General features: G+C 38.2%; 10 protein-coding genes across 10 annotated transcripts; 6 read left to right on the top strand and 4 right to left on the bottom strand.

Annotated features, from left to right (window-relative positions):
- The first annotated feature begins 22 nt into the window (after positions 1–22).
- SOCG_01021 (elongator complex) lies at positions 23–2,043 on the top strand. The gene has a single exon (XM_013163441.1). It carries the CDS (start codon positions 114–116, stop codon positions 1,746–1,748), a length of 1,635 nt encoding a protein of 544 aa, XP_013018895.1. The 5' UTR covers positions 23–113; the 3' UTR covers positions 1,749–2,043.
- A 125-nt stretch (positions 2,044–2,168) lies between these two features.
- SOCG_01020 (ATP-dependent DNA helicase Snf21) lies at positions 2,169–6,256 on the top strand. Its single transcript, XM_013163440.1, has one exon. The coding sequence runs from the start codon at positions 2,327–2,329 to the stop codon at positions 5,948–5,950; it is 3,624 nt and encodes a 1,207-aa protein (XP_013018894.1). The 5' UTR covers positions 2,169–2,326; the 3' UTR covers positions 5,951–6,256.
- Positions 6,257–6,322: 66 nt separating this feature from the next.
- SOCG_06264 (uncharacterized protein) lies at positions 6,323–6,736 on the top strand (the record flags this gene model as incomplete). The annotated part of the gene is made up of 1 exon (XM_013164097.1): positions 6,323–6,736. One exon carries the CDS (start codon positions 6,323–6,325, stop codon positions 6,734–6,736), a length of 414 nt encoding a protein of 137 aa, XP_013019551.1.
- A 605-nt stretch (positions 6,737–7,341) lies between these two features.
- Positions 7,342–9,882, bottom strand: SOCG_01017 (alkyltransferase-like protein Atl1). The gene has a single exon (XM_013163437.1). The coding sequence runs from the start codon at positions 9,153–9,155 to the stop codon at positions 8,769–8,771; it is 387 nt and encodes a 128-aa protein (XP_013018891.1). The 5' UTR covers positions 9,156–9,882; the 3' UTR covers positions 7,342–8,768.
- SOCG_01019 (ubiquitin conjugating enzyme Ubc14) lies at positions 7,399–8,112 on the top strand (the record flags this gene model as incomplete). Its single annotated transcript, XM_013163439.1, has 3 exons — positions 7,399–7,440; positions 7,518–7,724; positions 7,894–8,112. 3 exons carry the CDS (start codon positions 7,399–7,401, stop codon positions 8,110–8,112), a joined length of 468 nt encoding a protein of 155 aa, XP_013018893.1.
- Positions 8,198–9,443, top strand: SOCG_01018 (tfiiic subunit sfc7; the record flags this gene model as incomplete). Its single annotated transcript, XM_013163438.1, has 1 exon — positions 8,198–9,443. The coding sequence occupies one exon, from the start codon at positions 8,198–8,200 to the stop codon at positions 8,579–8,581; it is 384 nt and encodes a 127-aa protein (XP_013018892.1). The 3' UTR covers positions 8,582–9,443.
- Positions 9,883–9,982: 100 nt separating the features above from the next.
- On the top strand, positions 9,983–10,802 carry SOCG_01016 (60S ribosomal protein L30). Its single transcript, XM_013163436.1, has 2 exons — positions 9,983–10,365; positions 10,580–10,802. Exons 1-2 carry the CDS (start codon positions 10,097–10,099, stop codon positions 10,668–10,670), a joined length of 360 nt encoding a protein of 119 aa, XP_013018890.1. The 5' UTR covers positions 9,983–10,096; the 3' UTR covers positions 10,671–10,802.
- SOCG_01015 (STE/STE11 protein kinase Win1) lies at positions 10,695–15,988 on the bottom strand. The gene has a single exon (XM_013163435.1). It carries the CDS (start codon positions 15,535–15,537, stop codon positions 11,209–11,211), a length of 4,329 nt encoding a protein of 1,442 aa, XP_013018889.1. The 5' UTR covers positions 15,538–15,988; the 3' UTR covers positions 10,695–11,208.
- Positions 15,923–18,099, bottom strand: SOCG_01014 (ethanol-hypersensitive mutant protein). The gene is made up of 2 exons (XM_013163434.1): positions 16,822–18,099; positions 15,923–16,735 (listed from the first exon to the last, which is right to left on the bottom strand). The coding sequence occupies exons 1-2, from the start codon at positions 17,720–17,722 to the stop codon at positions 16,446–16,448; spliced, it is 1,191 nt and encodes a 396-aa protein (XP_013018888.1). The 5' UTR covers positions 17,723–18,099; the 3' UTR covers positions 15,923–16,445.
- Positions 18,035–20,029, bottom strand: SOCG_01013 (translation initiation factor eIF4A). The gene has a single exon (XM_013163433.1). The coding sequence runs from the start codon at positions 19,803–19,805 to the stop codon at positions 18,627–18,629; it is 1,179 nt and encodes a 392-aa protein (XP_013018887.1). The 5' UTR covers positions 19,806–20,029; the 3' UTR covers positions 18,035–18,626.
- Between the last annotated feature and the right edge of the window lie 134 nt (positions 20,030–20,163).

Below are 20,163 nucleotides of genomic sequence, written 5' to 3'. Positions count from 1 at the left end.
TAAGAAGAAATTCAGTGTATGCCGAAACATGCCTTCAGCCTAACTGGTTCAAAATTTAACCATATAGCCATATCCTCCATTGAGGAGTTTATAAAAAGAATAAGTTAGGGAAGATGTCTACCTCTAATCTTGCCTTTCAGAAGGCAAAGGCATGCACAGAAATTGTTGCAGAACTAATTGCCTCTGAAAACCAAAACAAAGTTATCAACCTGAATGCGTTGAAGATGAGAATTTCCAAAAAACACCAATTGCCAGAGTCGCCTAGACTAACTGATATTATTGCTGCGATTCCTCCGGATGCATATTTAAAAGATTCATTGATGAGAAAGCTACGGGCGAAACCGGTGCGAACAGCTTCCGGTATTGCAGTTGTGGCTGTAATGTGTAAGCCTCACAGATGCCCTCACATTGCAATGACGGGTAACGTATGTGTTTACTGTCCGGGAGGACCAGACTCTGATTTTGAGTACTCTACACAATCATATACTGGTTACGAACCGACTAGTATGCGAGCCATTCGTGCTCGTTATGACCCTTATGAACAAGCAAGAGGACGTGTAGAGCAACTTCGTTCTTTGGGTCACAATGTTGATAAGGTTGAGTACATTATCATGGGTGGTACATTTATGTCTTTACCTGAATCGTATCGCCATCATTTTATTGCCAATCTCCATAACGCTTTGTCGGGTGCCTCTACCGAGGATGTAGATGAAGCGGTCCGTTTTTCTGAGCAATCAGAAACTAAATGTGTAGGAATAACTATAGAGACCAGACCAGACTATTGTTTGGACCAACATCTTGATGAGATGCTCCGTTATGGTTGCACTCGTCTTGAGGTGGGTGTTCAAAGTGTGTATGAAGACGTTGCCAGAGACACAAACCGTGGTCATACGGTAAAGGCCGTATGCGAGACGTTTCAACAAGCAAAAGACGTTGGTTACAAAGTCGTGACTCACATGATGCCTGATTTGCCAAACGTAGGAATGGAACGAGACATTTTCCAATTTCAAGAATACTTTGAAAACCCCGCTTTTCGTACTGATGGACTGAAATTGTACCCCACTCTCGTGATTCGTGGTACCGGACTTTATGAGTTGTGGAAGACGGGTCGCTATAAAAACTATACCCCCAATGCTTTGGTAGATTTAATTGCAAGAATCCTAGCTCTTGTCCCCCCTTGGACAAGAATTTATCGTATCCAGCGAGATATCCCTATGCCTTTAGTTAGTTCTGGTGTTGAAACCGGTAACCTTCGAGAATTGGCATTGAATCGAATGAAAGATTTGGGTACCAAATGCCGAGACATCCGTGCACGTGAAGTAGGTATGCAGGAAGTTCATCACAAAATCCATCCTGAGCAAGTCGAGTTACTTCGTCGTGATTACACAGCCAACGGAGGATGGGAAACATTTTTGTCGTATGAAGATCCCAAGCAAGATATCTTGATTGGGTTATTGCGACTGCGAAAATGCTCTGAAGCAACCTATCGTCCAGAATTACAGCCCCAACAGACTTCGTTGGTACGTGAATTGCATGTTTACGGTAGTGCAGTTCCTCTTCACAGTCGTGATCCAAAGAAGTTTCAACACCAAGGATTTGGTACATTGTTGCTAGAAGAAGCCGAACGGATAGCCCGTGAAGAACATGGCAGTGAAAAACTAAGTGTAATTTCCGGTGTTGGTGTACGTAAATACTATCGCAAGCTGGGCTACGAGTCGGACGGACCCTACATGTCGAAATGGCTTTGAAGCGTTCGTTGTATATTTAATTGGAATGGGTTGATTTGGTAAACGAATTTAATTTTTTTGATAAGCTTTATACATAATACATCAATTATGTTAATTCTATTTTATGGTTGCTACAACTTGATTACAAGAGAAAGAGAGCAATTATAGAAATTGAAGTTTAGGCATAAATTTACAACTCTACAAGATAGATAGCCAGTATTTTTAGTCTTATTCGTAAAGAGAAAAAAAAATTCCCTTCACAAAAAACAACTAAAACATAAATGGATTCCACCATCATTCCTCGTTTCAATACAATTCAATATCTATTTGTCGTTCCAATTATATTTATGTGGTCGTACAAATGCGTTATTCATATTACGTGCTCGTTGAAATATCTTACAGTACTACCATGTATTTTCCAGAGACAGTATGGTGGTAACCACCAAAACTACAGAAATTTAACGATTTGCAAGAATCAGCAATTAGCTGTTCTAAGTTTAGCGAAATTGGTAGCTTTCAAATTATCCGCAGAATAATTTCAATTAAGAAAGTAAAAATTCGCTTTTCTTACATGGTGTGAAGTGAAGTTTTTATTTAGCATGGCATTTGTTGAGAAGGAGTATAGTAAGAGTGATACGGAAGAACTGTTAAAGAAATGGAAACGATTAAAAGAAACAGGCGCGACTGAACGCAATAATATCGCGTACGCTCAGATTTGCGATGAATTAAGGAACGTGCAAAAAAAAATTCAGACTAAAAGGAAGACAAAAGGTTTGTTGAAACAATATGCATGTTCTACCAACGAGGAAGTGGAAAAGAAAATTTTGAAGGAGATGGTGAAATCATATCGTCAGTTGTCTTTGAATTTACCTGCGGCAGGCAATGAAGTGTTTAGAGTATTAATGGACGAGGAAAGGAAAACAAAACAAGAAGACCGGAATGACTTGGAAATGTCGGAGGTGCAGACGGATATGTCACCAATACCTAAGAACGATTTTAGTTTTGTTGAACCAGAATACCTGCAACCATTATCCTATCGACATAGAATTCGGGCCCACAATCAAAAGTTGCAGGACATGGCTATCCATGTTCGATTGACAAATCGGATACATGAATTGGAAGGCATGTCTGCGGCAACTGAAGATATACCTACTTTACATCACTTTGACGGAGATCGAATTCCTCAGCACGTACACTCTACAAAACGAAATGCTTTGTTGGAACTGAAAATGCTCAGACTAGCAAAGCGACAAGAGGACTTGCATTCACAAATCCGGCACTGTAAACCATATATGCGTGTTCTTTTAAATACAGCAGATCGTGTTGCTTGCAAGCTTCCTAAGCCAGCACCCCAAGCTACACGTCTAACCGAGGCGTTAGAACGACAGCAACGTAGCGATCGGGAACGTCGACTAAAACAACGCCAATATGATTACCTGCAAAATATTTGTTCTCATGGACGAGAACTTGCTGCTCGCACGAAAAATGCCCAGGCTAGAGCTCAGAAATCGAATCGCGCTGTATTGGCATACCATTCTCATATTGAAAAGGAAGAGCAAAGACGTGCTGAACGCAATGCGAAGCAAAGATTGCAGGCTTTGCGAGAAGATGATGAGGAGGCCTACTTAAAATTAATTGACCAGGCTAAGGATACCAGAATTACTCATCTTCTTCGGCAGACCGATAGTTATTTGGATTCTTTGGCAAGCGCCGTCAAGGATCAGCAATCTCAGTCAGGTGGTGCTTATGATGAAGATTTTGATCGTTCTGTCGCTGGTGATAGTGAAAAGAAAGTAGATTATTATAACGTTGCTCACAATATTCAAGAAGTTATTGTTGATCAACCATCTATTCTGGTCGGTGGAAAACTGAAAGAGTATCAAATTCGCGGTCTTCAGTGGATGATATCCTTGTACAATAACCATTTGAACGGTATTTTGGCCGATGAAATGGGTCTTGGTAAAACTATTCAAACTATATCTTTGGTCACTCATTTGATTGAGAAGAAACGCCAGAATGGTCCTTTCCTGATTATCGTTCCTTTATCTACCTTAACAAATTGGGCTATGGAATTTGAACGTTGGGCTCCTTCAATCTCAAAAATTGTCTATAAAGGACCTCCTTTGGTCCGTAAGGCTTTACAGCCACAAGTCCGTCATGGGAATTTCCAAGTTTTATTAACCACTTTTGAATACATCATCAAAGATAGACCCATTCTTAGTCGTATAAAGTGGGTTTACATGATTATGGACGAAGGCCATCGATTAAAAAATACACAGTCCAAATTGACTAGTACATTAATGACCTATTATTCATCACGGTTCCGTCTAATTTTAACAGGGACTCCACTTCAAAATAATTTACCTGAGCTCTGGGCATTGCTTAATTTTGTACTCCCTAAGATTTTCAAGTCTGTCAAAAGTTTTGATGAGTGGTTTAATACTCCGTTTGCTAATACTGGAAATCAAGACAAGATCGAGTTAACAGAAGAAGAATCTTTATTGGTGATTAGACGTTTACACAAAGTATTGCGTCCATTTTTGCTTCGCCGATTAAAGAAGGACGTTGAGTCTGAGCTTCCGGATAAAGTTGAGAAGGTAATTCGCTGTCAAATGTCTGGATTGCAGCAGAAATTGTATCATCAAATGAAAAAGCATGGTATTCTGTTTGTTGAGGATGAAAACAAAGGCAGAGCAGGTATAAAGGGTCTTCAAAATACGGTGATGCAGTTAAAGAAAATCTGCAATCATCCTTACGTTTTTGAAGATGTCGAACGGTCGATTGATCCGACAGGTTTAAATTATGATATGTTGTGGAGAGTCTCTGGTAAATTTGAGCTATTAGATAGAGTGCTTCCTAAGTTGTTTCGTGCGGGCCATCGAGTCCTTATGTTCTTCCAAATGACCCAGATTATGAATATCATGGAAGACTATTTACATTACCGTCATTTTCGTTACCTGCGTTTGGACGGTTCAACTAAAGCGGATGACCGATCTAAGCTACTCGGTGTCTTCAATGATCCTACGGCGGATATTCAGATATTTTTGTTGAGTACTCGAGCTGGTGGTCTAGGATTGAATCTTCAGAGTGCTGATACAGTCGTTATTTTTGATTCTGACTGGAATCCTCATCAAGATTTACAAGCACAAGATCGTGCTCATCGTATTGGTCAAACTAAGGAAGTTAGAATTTACAGACTTATCACTGAAAAATCTGTAGAAGAGAATATTCTTTCTCGAGCTCAATACAAATTAGACATTGACGGAAAAGTTATTCAGGCTGGTAAATTTGACAACAAATCTACGCCAGAGGAAAGAGAAGCATTTTTGCGATCCTTATTAGAAAACGAAAACGGTGAGGAACATAATGATGAAAAGGGAGAATTGGACGACGATGAATTAAATGAATTACTTGCACGTAATGATCAGGAACTTGAGTTGTACAGAAAAATGACTCAAGAGGATGATGAAAATAGTCCTTACAGTAAAAGCAAAGGAAAAGAAAGACTTATTCAAGTGGAGGAGCTTCCGGAGTTCTATCAACAAGAACAGCCTGTTAAAGTTGAAGAAGCCCCACAAAATCTTGAAGATTTGGGACGCGGTGCTCGACGTCGTATTCCTGTGGTGTACGACGAAGCTGCTAGAGATGCTCAATGGCTAAGTGAGATGGAAATGGAACCGGAAGTTAAGCCAACTCGTGGTAGACCCAAGAGGAGCTCAAACGCAGTTGAAGAGCCTCCTCAGCTTGGAATCAATGGGAAACCAAAACGCAAGCGAGGTCCTGCACCTGATACTTTAACTTCTGAACATAGGTCTCTTCTTCGTCGTGTTTGTCTTGAGATTTATAATGCAGTTTATGAGTTGAAAGATGAGCATGGCAGACAGATAAATGCCATGTTTCTTGAGGTTCCCAGTAAGAAGCTTTATCCAGATTATTATTTAATAATCAAAGCACCTATTGCTCTTGATATCATACGAAAGCATATAAACGGAACTTATTATAAATCGTTAGATGCAATGATTTCAGACTTCATGACGATGTTTAATAATGCTCGTACGTATAATGAGGAAGGTTCTTTCGTGTATGAAGATGCCAATTACATGCAAGCTGCTATGGAAAAGAAGATTCAGGAATTCGAAGAGAATGGCACACTTACAACTTTACGTGGAATGGATTTAGAAGCAATTGCGCAGCAAGAAGAACGTATAGAAAATGAAGCGTAGGTTCACAAGTACTATTTCTTTCCTAACTGAAGCATCAGTTTTCGAGTTTCCTAGGAATGTTTCCTTCAGTTTTGATGTTCATAAAGTTTGTTATATTTGGGCTGTTTTTATGATCGCTCAATTTTTTGTACACTATAAAAACTAATTATTATAAATAGACTACTAATGTGCCTAAACCGCCAAAACCAGTAAATTGAATTTTTCAGTTTGCATATTTGTTATTGTTTACTTTCGATCGTAGTGAAGTCGTTGGTTAATGACATTGACTATTGTTTATGGGCCACACGGTCTGTTGACGCAGCAGAGTAGTGTAAACATATGAATATGAAAAAAACTTATTCCTCGTAAATACTGTAAATAACTGCGTTTTATATGTTTAAACTTATAAATAGAAAGAAGGGCGTTTCTCGCTCGCCTGAAGAATGGCTTAAATATGCTAATGCACGATTTAATGAATATAATGTTTTGCAGCCATGGGAAGACGCTCAGAAGAATGAAATGAATAAGAAAAAACCAATTGAAAATGAGGACAATACAGAAAAGCCGATTGAGGACAAATCAAGTTCGAAAAATGAGAAAGAAAATAAGTCTGATCCAAAGTCATTAGATCAAGAAGCAACTTGTGCAGAAAATTCATCTTCTACAGATTCCAATGATCATCAGGATCACAAAAAAGAAAAATCGTGCGAAGAAAAGCAGGAAAAATCTTTCCTTACTGGAATTAATCGAAACCTGGCTACATTCATCTTCAGCAGTTTATTCATGTTGTCAGTGATTACTGAGTAGATCTGATTTTAGTTTATTAACCATCATGTTTAGAAGTTCCGCAGATATGATTCAATGGAAACTAGTCGCTACGGCGTTCGTTCTCGGAATGATTTTTGCGAAATATGGATTCATCAACAATTAAGGTCAATCTCCAAAAAGATCAAATTGAAACAAGTTAGGAGGTCTAAAATCATCAAAAAGGAACACGAAGGGAGCTATAAAAGGATTCCATGAGACTGTCTGGTTAGTTTTTACCACCAAGTTATACGCAATAAGAAAGGCATGCCTGTTCTATAAAAAAATTATTAATAAAAAAAGGAAGTACAAGAGATGCTTTCGACTGCTTTGAGAGAACCATAGTGTAAGAGTCTCTATTTTCTATATTATACTAATTTGGTAGAATAGATTGCCTGCTTGAATGTAGCTTGGATTGGGGATTATGGTAGACATAGAGGAATCCAATGATTGTTAAATTACTGCATTTGGAATTCAAACACAGATGAGTTAAAACTCGACTTCTATATGGAATTATAATGAAACAGCTGTGCTCAAAACCTAAACAGACGAAAATAAAATAATTTCAAAAAATATTAAAAATAAAAAACATGTCTTTGATTTTTTTACCTGAAAGGATGATTTTTTATTTTCTTTGGTATTCAAACGAACTTTGCCTTTAACAAATGACATCTCCTTCATCAGCAAGCGTACGAAGAATCAACAAAGTATGTGTAAAGTTAATGAGAACTTTTGAATATATTTAGTTTTGAAATTTTTTTAAAATTGACACATTGTGATTTAGGAATTTGCAGATTTACAGGAAAACCCCATTCCCAATTTGCGCTGTTCTTTGGCAAACGATAATCTTTACCAGTGGAACTGTACTGTCGCAGGACCTCGTGATTCTGTGTACGCCGGAGGTACATTCCATTTTACTCTAGCATTTCGTCCTGATTACCCATTTCAACCTCCAACTGCTCAGTTTACCACCAGAATATATCATCCTAATGTAAGTACTTTTCATCTAGCTAATTTTCCTTATATGTCTTTGAAGTAGGCTTCAGTTTAACTTCACAACCGCACTTGTTGATGGGGTCTCATTCAAGGAGGAGTTTCAGTGTCAATCGATAGACACATTTTCTATTTATTAATTATACAAACGCTAACAAAGTATTTAGTTTGACTTAGAAGGAAACATCTGTTTGCCTATTCTAAGACCTCAAGCATTCAAACCTAGTGTGAAGCTAAGGAGTATTCTCGAACAAGTCATTCATCTTTTAGTTGAGCCCAACCCAGACGACCCATTAAGCCCTTCTATTGCTGAGCAATATAATAACGATCGTCCTGCATTTGAAAAGATTGCTCGAGACTATGTACAGCAGTTCGCCAAATCATGAAATGGAAGATGGGAGAGAAAATGAAGAAGAGGGTTTGGAAAACATTATTTTTCAATTCAAAAATTCTTCAGTAGATTTTCAGCCAATGGACGACCTTGTTATCATGGGTCTTGATACGCTTCATCCCATTGTCCGAATTGGGGGCATGTTTTTTCGAGGAACATGGTTCCATTGCATTGGTACGGACATTGTCGTTCCTGTAAGGAATGATGTTGAGTTATCAAATAAGGATATGCTCCTTTGTCAAAGAAGGCTTGTTTTGGAACAAATTCGCCTCATCCCAAAAAACCAATCAGAAAGCACAACACAAACTATGGACGTGGAAACCGATATGGAGATCGAAAGTGTAAAACAACCGATTCAACCGAATGGCGCTATAGATGACAATGTACAACCCGAAAGCAGCAGTGGTAAAAATGGGGAGCATGTCGAAGAAATGAGAAATGGTGATGCTGTACGTGACAACTAAACCAGGTACTGTAAAGTACTGTTATGACTAAAAATTTTTTTAAATGTTTTGTTTAAATAAGAAAGGAAGAAAAAAATCTATAGTTCTGAAAATTGCGACTGTAGAACATGTAACTCTAGCGAGTAGATTAACAAAAGGAGTTATTGTAATTGGGATCATATGAGAAACTAAAAGAAGGATACGAAATTTATCCTCCATTACTTTCTGGAGGAGAAGACGATGTGGCATGAGAAGCTGGGAAAGGTGCGACGGGTTGCCAAAGATAGTCTTTCAAGCTGACCTTGTATTCACCGATACTTGTTTGCCAGACTTCAACACCTTCTTCTTCAAGACGATCTTTCTGTCGTTGTTCACCGCTTGGTAGATCGCGTCTGGAAATACATCCACGGCTGTTGATAACACGGTGCCACGGGACGTGGGATTCAGGATGCAAGAACTTGAGAGCTTGTCCTACATGTCGAGAATACGTTGGAGCCTCAATAAACTTGGCAATTTGGCTATATGTAGAAACTCGTCCGTAAGGTATTTCACTCACTGTATCATACACACGAGTATAAAACTCATCCATGCGCATTTTTCTGGGGCTTTTTTTACGCTGAATGAGCAGAGGATCTGCTGTTAAATAACGATTAAATCCTTCTGAAACTTTTTAAAGCAGCAGGCCAAGTCTGTATGAATCGATATTATTATGTGAAGGCCTCTCTCTGTTAATTTTTTTGAGAACACTGCAATGCTGTCAATATCTGAAAATAGAAAACCTTAACCTTTAGGATATACTAAGATATAAAATACAAATCTTGAAAAATGGAGTATTGAATATTCCTGAAGCAGTGACAAATATATTCAACACACAAGCAAACTGAATTAGACATGTATTTTCAGCTAGAAGATGAATGCTGAAATCTTCTTTCAATATAAAAAAGAATAATATTCTTAGATTTTAGAGTATGTATACCAAACCAAATGAATTAGAATGAAAGTTACACCATCTTGGCGCTCTAGTAATGTCGACTGGAACTACAGATAGGTAATTCAACAGAAAAGCCATTTCCAGAACCTATAGCCTTTATGAATATCCAAAATAGTAGTGTAGCGATTCTTTTACAACACTTCATTGAATAGAATTGTGAGAATGACATTCACCATCTTAATAGGCTGAAAAAAATAAGAATTTGGTACACTGCGAGGAAACACGAATCGAACGCAATTTTTTTTTTCATAGAAGACAAAAAAACCTTCTTACAAGATTTCAATTCATTAAAGAAAATGCAAAAAATAGTTGATACCTATTTATTTACTTGTTATGTTTATTTATTAGTGAGTTACTGCGAAATACAAACCACCTCAGTATACATAACAGGAAAACTTTTACAGGGTAGGGCTGTGACTGTTTTATTATTACACACATCCCGTTGAACATTATTGCAAACTTTTTGTACCAACAGCCGCTGCTGCCAAATTCTGAGATTTCCGTTGGGTTCAGTCTTTCAACCAAAACAAACAGAAAACTACAAGATGTCTGCTCCAGGTGCTCCTCAAACCGCTCAAGCTGTTAGCCTCACCAAGAAGACTAAGAAGTCTGGTGATACCATCAACTCTAAGTTGGCTTTGACCATGAAGAGTGGTAAGTATGTCTTGGGTTACAAGTCTACCTTGAAGGCTCTTCGCTCTGGTAAGGCCAAGCTTATCCTCCTTGCCGGTAACACTCCTGCCCTTCGCAAGTCTGAATTGGAATACTATGCTATGCTTAGCAAGTGCTCTGTCCACCATTACAATGGCTCTAAGTAAGTAACAAGTGTGAGATTTTTACGAAGGTATATATGCTGGGATTTTCTGAACTATCTCAAACATACCGGATGAAACATGAAACATTATGAAACTTAAAGTTTCAGCATCATGTCCTTCGTAAATTGATCTCTAAGGAATTTTTGTCAATATCTATATTTCGACAAAGATCTTAAATGGGAGTCGAATTGTAACATGCTAACACTTTTCTAGCATTGATTTGGGTACTGCCGCTGGTCGTCTTTTCCGCGTTGGTGTCCTTGCAATCATTGACGCCGGTGACTCTGATATTCTTAATCAGTAAAATGCCACGGAGCTAATTTTCTGCTGTCATTCCATTTAAAAACTTACTGGTTAGAGGAAAAATTCTGAATAAGATATACTTTTGGTGTTCTTTATAGAATGTATATTCCAAAAGCTTATTTTGACATTTACATTTTTTTTTTTTGAGTTGTATGAATGTAATTTGGGATTTGTAAAGAGACAGTAAAGAATAGAAAATGTTATACACCAGAGCTAGAATGAGTTAGGTGGATCGAATTTTTTTCAAAATTTTGTCAATGGAATTTCGTTTCCGCTGCAAAGTTCAAGGTCGCTATTCGCAGTAAACAAACACACTTGTTGAAATATTCATTAGGTAATATTTCATATTAATTAATATTTAAGTCATGCAAATTATAAAGTAAATAGAAACATTATCAACCAAAACGTTCAGATAAACTGAAAACTAAATAATACCAAACACAACCCAAAAATATCGTATACTGATTACATTAAGTGATCCTTTGGCAAAACAGAATTATTGGAATCAGAAGAGAATAAGCCTGCTTTCTCTTCTGAGTCTATAGCTCCATTGGAATTGCGCTATTGGAATAGGACTCTTCTTCCGATTTCGTAGAATTGTTTAATAGATCAAACTCTGTACCAACTCTGAGTGCGTAAAGCCAGGGATCCATAAGTAAATCTGCTGCTGTAGCCCGTTTCTCCGGCTCTGTAGCGAAGCATCGCTTAAGAAACCTTTGTCCCATTGGTGACAGCTGATCATCTTGTGGTATGATCGGAGGATTCAAAGCCGATATGTAAAACATGAGCGAAAAGCGATTATCTAGTTTTGGCCAAGGAGGAAAACCGGTTGCCATTTCAACAATAACACAACCTAATGACCATATATCCATCGCACCCACTTCATCCGTACTCGTACCAAGTAACAGTTCGGGTGCCATGTACATAGGTGATCCAGTTAAAGTACTGTTCCTATGAAAGTTTGATGTTGTAGGATCTTCAGGAAACTCCTTTTCATATTCTTCTTTTTCTTGCAATGTCAACTGCTCATATAATTTGGATGCAGTCGGAACTGAAATCTTTGCTGATCCAAAATCAGTGAACTTCATAACACCATTGTCGTCGAAAAGAATGTTTTCAGGTTTGACATCTCGGTGAGAAATACCGCATGAATGCATGTAACTCAATCCTTCCAGTAATTGCAAGACATATACTTGAATAACCAGTTCATCCTCTATTCTTCCATAGCGCAAAAATTCAGCAAGAGTTGACCCTTGATATAGCTCCATGAATATGTTTATCTTTTCACGGTGAACCTCGATGCCGTAATAACATACAATGTTTGGATGATCAAGTAACTCCAGAATAATCATTTCACCTCTAATCCGTTTAATCAATGATCTTGAGATCCGCGGTTTATGAAGCGCAATTGTCTTAACTGCCATTAAGTCACCAGTATCTAAGTTTACAGCTCGATAGACAGTACCGAAGGAACCTCTTCCAATAATCTCGCCTTGTTGCCATCGAATAGTGATATTCGAATTCGCGGACGCAAGTTCCTTAAGTAGTCTGTTTTCTTCACTAGTATCGTCTAGAACGCGTCCAATCAGTTGTGATTGTGTAAGAAATTCCTTACGACGAACTTCAAGTTCGACAATGTGGCGCATCACCTCTTCTTTCACAAATTCACTGCACTCTTCATCATTGAAGTTCGTTTGTTTGGTACTGTGCTTAATCAACCGAGCAGGAATCTCTGTACCCTGGTTCTCCACAACATTATAAGAACCCATGACATCAAAATGCAAAAGTAAAAGAGCCATACACTTTCCGACTTTGTCTCTTAATTCTTCAAATGCTTTTCTTTCAATCATTAATATATTCGAACCGTAGGTCATAATCATAGCAAATTCTAACGCTGTTACCGTCCAACGGAATGTATTACGGTCAGTCGGGGAACAGTCATCGTAAATAAACCCAACCCAGCTTATAGCCAGCATAATCATTCTTCTTCTAATTGGTCCCAAGCTGGATGGATCCAAAATCGAAAGTCTCATTAAACGTTGGGCGAATTCAATAGCATATGAAAAAGAGTAGTGAATCAGATTTTGACAATTCCGACCATGAAAGTTAATCCGAATAAGATGAATGGCATCAAGTAAAGATAATGCTAGCTTAAGCGCATGCTTTTTTGTTCTTGTCATTTCCTTATTAACGAGAGAGGAGTTTGCTTTAGATGGGTTTTCTAAGTTGACAGTATCACCAACCAACTCTTCAAATATTTCTCGAGCCATAGATAGCTGTTCCCCAGTAACCGCAGTTACCAACCTCACACGATTAGGAGCTATAGCTATAGAAACTTCAGGAACATCAAGATTCATCACACGCCCCGTCCAATATATGGAGGTATTAGGAGAGATTACGATTACATATGGAATCAATCCTTCATATTGAAAGCGGTTTTGGTTAAAAGTCATAGAAAGAACCTCGCGTAGTACGTTCGGTGAATTCTCAAGTTGACCAGGGACAATGACATATGCACCCTCATGTTCGATACTTGCAGTGTATGTCAGTATGTGATTTGACTCACATAATCGCTGAACTAAAACCGACAATGCATCTTCCCGAATGATGTACTCACTCGAATTTTCCATACATGACTTTAAAGTTCTAGCAAAGCTCATCAACTTTCTGAAACGTATTCGAACACAATCAAGGGTCTTCATGTAAAAGGAAGTAATTATTGAAGGGCTTGTTAGATTAGGTTCTTCCAATTGATCGTTCAAGTATTGATTAATATTAACCAGTATATCGCTCACGAACCTAGTCAAATTCTTAGTCATTAGTTGATATCCGTTTTGAATAAAAGGACATATGCTCGATAAAAACTCCCATTCATCTTCCAAAACTTCCGTTTCTTTAAAATAATGTAAAGCACATCCATTTTTAACTTTCCGTTTCAGTAAATCAAAATATACCTTGAGCGATGTCACCAAAACATCATTTAATGTTTGACTTTCATCTGAAGTTAATTGATCATTGCAGATTTGATCAACAAGGATAGCATATTGCTGCATAATATCAACAGCTAAGCTCATTGCGCTTCGAAGGTCGTAAAGAAGGGAGTCTATAGTGAACGGTGACACATTCATAATACTTTCTGCATAGGACAAGCGCAAATTTAAGATTTCCTTTATTAACTTAGATGGAAATGATACCAAACGCATATACTCATCCACATAATGAGGAAGATTGCATTGCTTCAATTCTTCGCGATAAGTTACCAACGTACTGCAAATCTTTGTGAGGATAAGGTTCATATCTACCATGATCTTAACTTCGAAAGAACGAATTAATCCACATTCACGACACAGTCGTTCAACAAAAGGGCCATCCGAAATTTGAGTCGAATTGTTAGACAGGTTCGATTTTTTTCTAGTAATATCAAGATCGTCGTTTCCAACCCAGTTACGCAGAATGTTTATTTGAAGAAGTAATGCATGTATACTATTTGAGTACGCGGTAAGGACGTCCAGTTTATGTTGGAATGATTCGGACGCGTAAAGACTGTGATCCGAAAGAATAGCCCTTCGTGATGGATATAGCCTTTCGTATTTCTCTAGTTTATTTAATAATCGATCAACAGCCTCTAAGGGTGAACCTTGGTTATCCTCCTCCCAACGAAAATTCAGTATTTCCAGCAGTAAATCAATCATGCCCGCTCGCATGTATTTTAAATCTTCTTTCTGATAATCAATGGAGCGATGGGTAAGCCAGCAATAAATTTCTAACCACAAACTCTCAGAGTAATTACTATTAACGTCTTTTTGTGAAGAAGCAATTTTCCGAAGACGAAGTTTCTCGATTTTTACAATATCACTCGTGAGGACAGAATTTAACATATATTGCCATACAAAGCGTTCTTTATTCTTAGGATTAGTAGTCAAATCACTATAAATGAAGGAGGGGATTGAGAGAAATGATTGGCCCCAATGATTCGCTGATGTCTCAAACTCCTCATCCTCATCTTCGTCTTCAAAGGGATCTTCACTACTTGGCATATATAAACCAAGACTGTCACGTTGACTAAGAATACTATCGCGACGCCCTCTTGGCTCAGACTGTATTTGTGAATCAACGTCAGATATGTAAGGCTTAAGATAATCATCCTTCGGTTTTGGCGACGACAATGATTGTTCTACAGTTAAAGGAAGCGAAGGATACCCGTTAACTTTCAAACTCTCTAATGAGCCAAGATCCGCATTCTCAGCAATGGTAGGTGAGGCCGATCCAGGAGGTGTGACTAAAGTTTCATCCGTACGAAGCCCTCTAGCACGAAATAGACCTTTATTGAAGCTATGATGAAGCTGCAAAGGTGGACGGCTCATATGATTAGGAGTTTTTAGCAGAGGAGGTCCAGCTATGGTAGTATCGCCCGGACTTATAGCAACCGTAGGATCAATTTCATCCATGCTAACATGATCAGCAGATGAGACTTTTTGAAGCGAACTGTGGGCTTCCGGGTACTGCGGATAGTCGCGTAGATATGAGCTCGAAAAATATCCATCAGCTTCATTAGGCTTCTGTTCATTCGGTGTAAGCGACAGACCTTTGCGAGTCTCAGAATGTGAATATCGGTGGCCCGACCGGCTATGTCTCTGAGCTTTGATAGCTTCTTCATTCTGTGTTTGAGTAATCGACGAGCGACGACTTAAAGAATTTCTCTTCGCTTCACTAAAAATGGATGCCGAAAATTCTGAAAGATAAGTGAGGGATCGACGATGACTTTTTTCGAAAGAATCATCTGGACGATGTGATCCATCTGGAAGGGGATCCAAGGACTTTCTGCGGGAATTAACTGCATTCGCTCGTACTTCACGAGCATTCTGCATGTTATGCTTTGGATATGTTGATATAGTTGTTAAATAAATAAGGTAGAAGGCAATCCAAACTAATTGAAAAGTAAGGTGGGAGGATGTAAAGGAGACAGTCCTAGAAAAAAGATTAAAAAAATCAAAGAGATTCTTAAATTCTTCCTTTCAGATTATCTAAAAAGGAATTCGATAAAATCCTTGAAAAGTTACAGCCTGTCGAGGGTAAGGAGAACGGTATGCTATTTAATGACTATTAACTGATAATTAAATAGACATTCGTACTATGGTTTTTTTTGTTAACAAAAAAAAGCACGAATTTAAAGGTTCCTGTAATGAACGAACGATTTCAGGTTCAACTAAATATACACCTTGCAACGGGTGCTGACTGGTAATTAAGACAGATATTTTACTGCAATTAATTAAAAAGTCTTTATTTCTTGAATTGTTATAGCGTCTGGCTGTTTAAATATAGAATTTAATTAAACCCAGATATGTGCTGAACGTCGGTGCATATGGCAACAATTAGGAAGATGGGCTCCCTTAGGTGATCCAATACAAAGTATATTAAAAAGACAAGCTTAGTAGTCTATAAGAAGATTTATTCTAGAAAGATTAATAATTTGAAAACAATAAAAGAGAACGCGCTGAACAAGATATCGAACGAGTGTTTATTGATTGAAGTATTACAGTAAGTACTATACAAGAAACCAAACGTATATCCTTCCCTGAAATGTGTAATATTACACGAAGAATACAAAGAACAAGTTAAAGGTTTCGTCAAAGGAAAGTATGGACATGTACATTCACGTCCTTGAAAATCATTAAGGAGAATGAGGGACTGGAAAAGAAAACAGATTCAAACCAGTTGTGAATAAAGATAGCTTAATAGACAGTAATGTGCAAGAAGAAGAGAAGGTGCCAATGCCTTATGAATATAAGAGCAATTTCAACTGAGACTGCAAGTATTCAACATGCTGAATTAACTTTGGTAAAACGGATGCATCTAGCTCAACATAACTAGTATTTTCTATCGGAATATTTAGCTTCGAAAACAATCTTTGAGTTGTCTTGTCCGTAGCTAGCGAAATATCAGACTCGTGATGAGTCTGTAAGGGATCAGCTAGACTAATAATGGCTTCCGTATCTTCTAATATTGACGGCTCCATACTTAAAAAGTTGTGATGTTGTTTTGCTTTCTGAAACAAAAGCTCTAAGCCTGAAAATGATTAGCAAAAAAATGTTGAGGTTTTTCGTAAAAAAAGTACTGCTTTGGCCTATGGCCTAGCCTAAAGTTTACCATACCCTGCATATCATGTTTAAAATTTTTAATACTGCATAATTGTTCTTGCACTGCCACACCTGTTTTGTTAACGCTTTCAGGTATATTTAAGGCGAAGCTAGAATCAACTTGGAAATCTTCATCCCAGTCATTAGTCAAAGAGTCTGCGAACCGAAGAAGATCAGGACTTTTCCTATTATTGGCATCGCTCGGATTATTCCCTGAAAGGGATATTTGTTCCCAGTCCATGTCGTCTAATGGATTTCCTTTTTGTTCAGAGTCTCCTGGTTGCAATTCTTTCTCACCATTGTCAGTTATCTTTTCTTTGTTTGTAGTAGTGTCTTCAGAACCCATTGGAGTCAAATCAGACGGGACGACTACAGAAGAACGAGTCTTCTTCAAGTCTGAAATGGATTCGGGAAATAAAGATGTATGTTTCGCCGGATTTTCGGTAGAATTAGAAGAAGAATTCTTTGATTTCGTTTTAGACTTCCATGACCAAGCTTTCATCGACAAAGAATCGAACCTTCGATGACGAGCAGCTGGTTTCATCTTGCTCTCACCCGATTCCCTGTGCTGCATTTCATATAATGCAGGATTTTCAGTTGAGGTACTTTTTTCTGTTGTAAACATATTTGATGGTGACCTGAATGAAGAAATAATTCTTCTAGAAACCTGTCTAGAGACACTTCGAATTGACTCAAACGTTGACGGCCAGCGTCGACTAGTCTTTCTTTCCATATCCTCTTCTTCTACATCCTTTCTTATACCAGAAATATCCGTACGAGTTCTTGCATGTCCTCGAGGAGGCATTCTACGGTTTATCTCCGTACCGTAACTTTTTCTCGGCTTTGGAACCGTTTCCTCTGGAAGATCTCCATCTTTATTAGTCTTTTCAAAATTAAGATCGGATTTGTTCAACATTCGCGTTTAGAGAGTCTCTTCCTAGACCGTGGCTCTAAATTTGCAGACTCCTTTCTCATAAATTTTTCAAATGAATCTTTATTATGGATAAACAAAAAGCCAAAACGAAATACAACAAAGACTCAGATTTGTCTACAATTTAAATGTCTTTTCGTTATTTGTAAACAAACGCGCTCGTATTCTTTGGTGGAAGCTATATGTTGTTTCAGTAGTACTACACTATCGAGACTTTCCTAAAGTCATGTTTAGTATACTTATACTTAATGCACAAGTCAGATTAAAGAAAAGACAAAAAGCAACGAAGAAAAGTTGTAGAAAAGCAAAAAGTGAAAGCTCGTTTCGAAGACGATGAAACAAACCACGATCCGCAAAAATTTATTCAGGCTTCGCGTTGCTAAAACTATACACTACCGCTTCAGTAAAGAGAAACAAATACAATTGAATCTTGCGTTCAATGATACACTCTTCATACATCGTTGAATTATTATCTTTATACTGTCTATCCACAACGCGAGATTCCCTAAGATTTTTCTCTTTTTTTAGATTTTCAACCATATACAATCCTTTATCAAATCCTACAGAACCATTCTACAATGAAGACCACGAAGATCCAAACAAAAAAATTTATAATCAACCAATCCAGCCTTTTATTGTGCAACATAAGCAGAAATCCAGTGTGCTAGAAAAATCAAACAATCTTCTAAGCAAAAGACACTACAACTCGCCCTTGGGGATCAAGACCGTGATATTCCCAAGCGCACACAAATAAAAGAAGTATTAAGAACGTAAGGCAAAGAAAAAGAGAAAAATTAATAACGGTGTTTCCAACCTATCGAGTCGTAAGAATAGGAAGCAGACGAAGAAAATCGATGACATCTAGTGCACGGAAACTTTTTAAACATTTTTAGATTAAATCAGCAATGTTCATGGGCATCTCTTCAATTTGGGTGTTGTAGAATTGCTCAATTTCGCGCATCATACGAACATCTTCGCTGGTGACAAAGTTGATAGAAACACCCTTACGACCGAAACGACCACCACGACCAATACGGTGAATGTAGTTTTCACGGTTGGCAGGAAGATCGTAGTTAATGACCAAAGAGACTTGTTGGACATCGATACCACGAGCAAGCAAGTCAGTGGTGATAAGAATACGGGAAGAACCAGTACGGAATTCGTGCATCAAAGTGTCACGTTGAGATTGGTCCATATCACCGTGCATAGAGGAGACAGTGAAGTCACGCTCAGTGAGTTGCTCAGTAAGCCAGTCGACCTTTCTACGGGTGTTGCAGAAAATGACAGCTTGAGTAACAGTAACAGTTTCATAAAGATCGCAAAGAGTATCGAGCTTCCACTCTTCCTTCTCAACTGCGACGTAGAACTGTTTGATACCTTCCAAGGTAAGCTCATCCTTCTTGACAAGAATACGAATGGGGTCACGCATGAATTTGGTGGTGACCTCCAAAACATCTTGAGGCATGGTAGCTGAGAGCAAGACAACTTGAGCACTGGGAGGCAAAAGTTGGAAGATGTCATAGATTTGATCCTTGAAACCACGAGACAACATTTCATCAGCTTCGTCAAGGACGAACATTTGAACAGCGTCAGTGGGGAGAGCACGACGTTGGATCATGTCATGAACACGACCAGGAGTACCAACAACGACGTGAACACCAGCTTGCAAAGCGGCCATATCATCACGAACAAGGGTACCACCAATACAGGCGTGGCACTCAACGTTCATCAAGTCACCCAAAGCAACAACAACCTTTTGAATTTGTTGAGCAAGCTCACGAGTAGGAGCAAGAATAAGGGCTTGGCATTGTTTCAAGCTGGTGTCGATCTTTTGCAAGACAGAGATGGAGAAGGTGGCAGTCTTACCAGTACCGGATTGAGCTTGAGCGAGGACATCACGCTCACCCAAAATGGGCATGATGGCTCTCTGTTGAATAGCAGAGGGACGCTCAAAACCATAGGCATAGATACCACGGAGAAGCTCGGGCTTCAAGCTCATGTCATCGAAAGTATCGATAACTTCATCGTAATTGGTTTCAATAACCGAATCCTCCAGTTGGTCTACCATCTTAGTAAATTTACTTCACTTGGTGGTGTGTTCTTGTTAAAAAAGTTTTGTCCCCAATTTAAATAATGGAGTTAACACACAGTCACAAACTGAAATCTTCTACCGCAAATTTCAACTTTTGTCAACTTCACAAATACATAACTAGTTTTTTATAAAACTATTAAATACTTAATTAATTTTAATATGTATCTTTTGTTTTATGGATGGTGGTTTCCTTAAACGCACCTTAGGTGGCTTTAAACTTTTGTGGCGAGTCGTCATAAATATCTACTCGTTTAACGAGTAGTGTTAGCCACGTTTAAGCTTATTTAACGTGTCAATTTATATGCTCTTTAAATATATTAATGAATCGTACACT

Source organism: Schizosaccharomyces octosporus (genome assembly GCF_000150505.1).
Source record: "Schizosaccharomyces octosporus yFS286 unplaced genomic scaffold supercont6.2, whole genome shotgun sequence".
NCBI classification, from domain to species: domain Eukaryota; kingdom Fungi; phylum Ascomycota; class Schizosaccharomycetes; order Schizosaccharomycetales; family Schizosaccharomycetaceae; genus Schizosaccharomyces; species Schizosaccharomyces octosporus.
The sequence above is the reverse complement of the archived record's forward strand: the minus strand, read 5'-3'. Positions and strand labels throughout refer to the sequence as shown.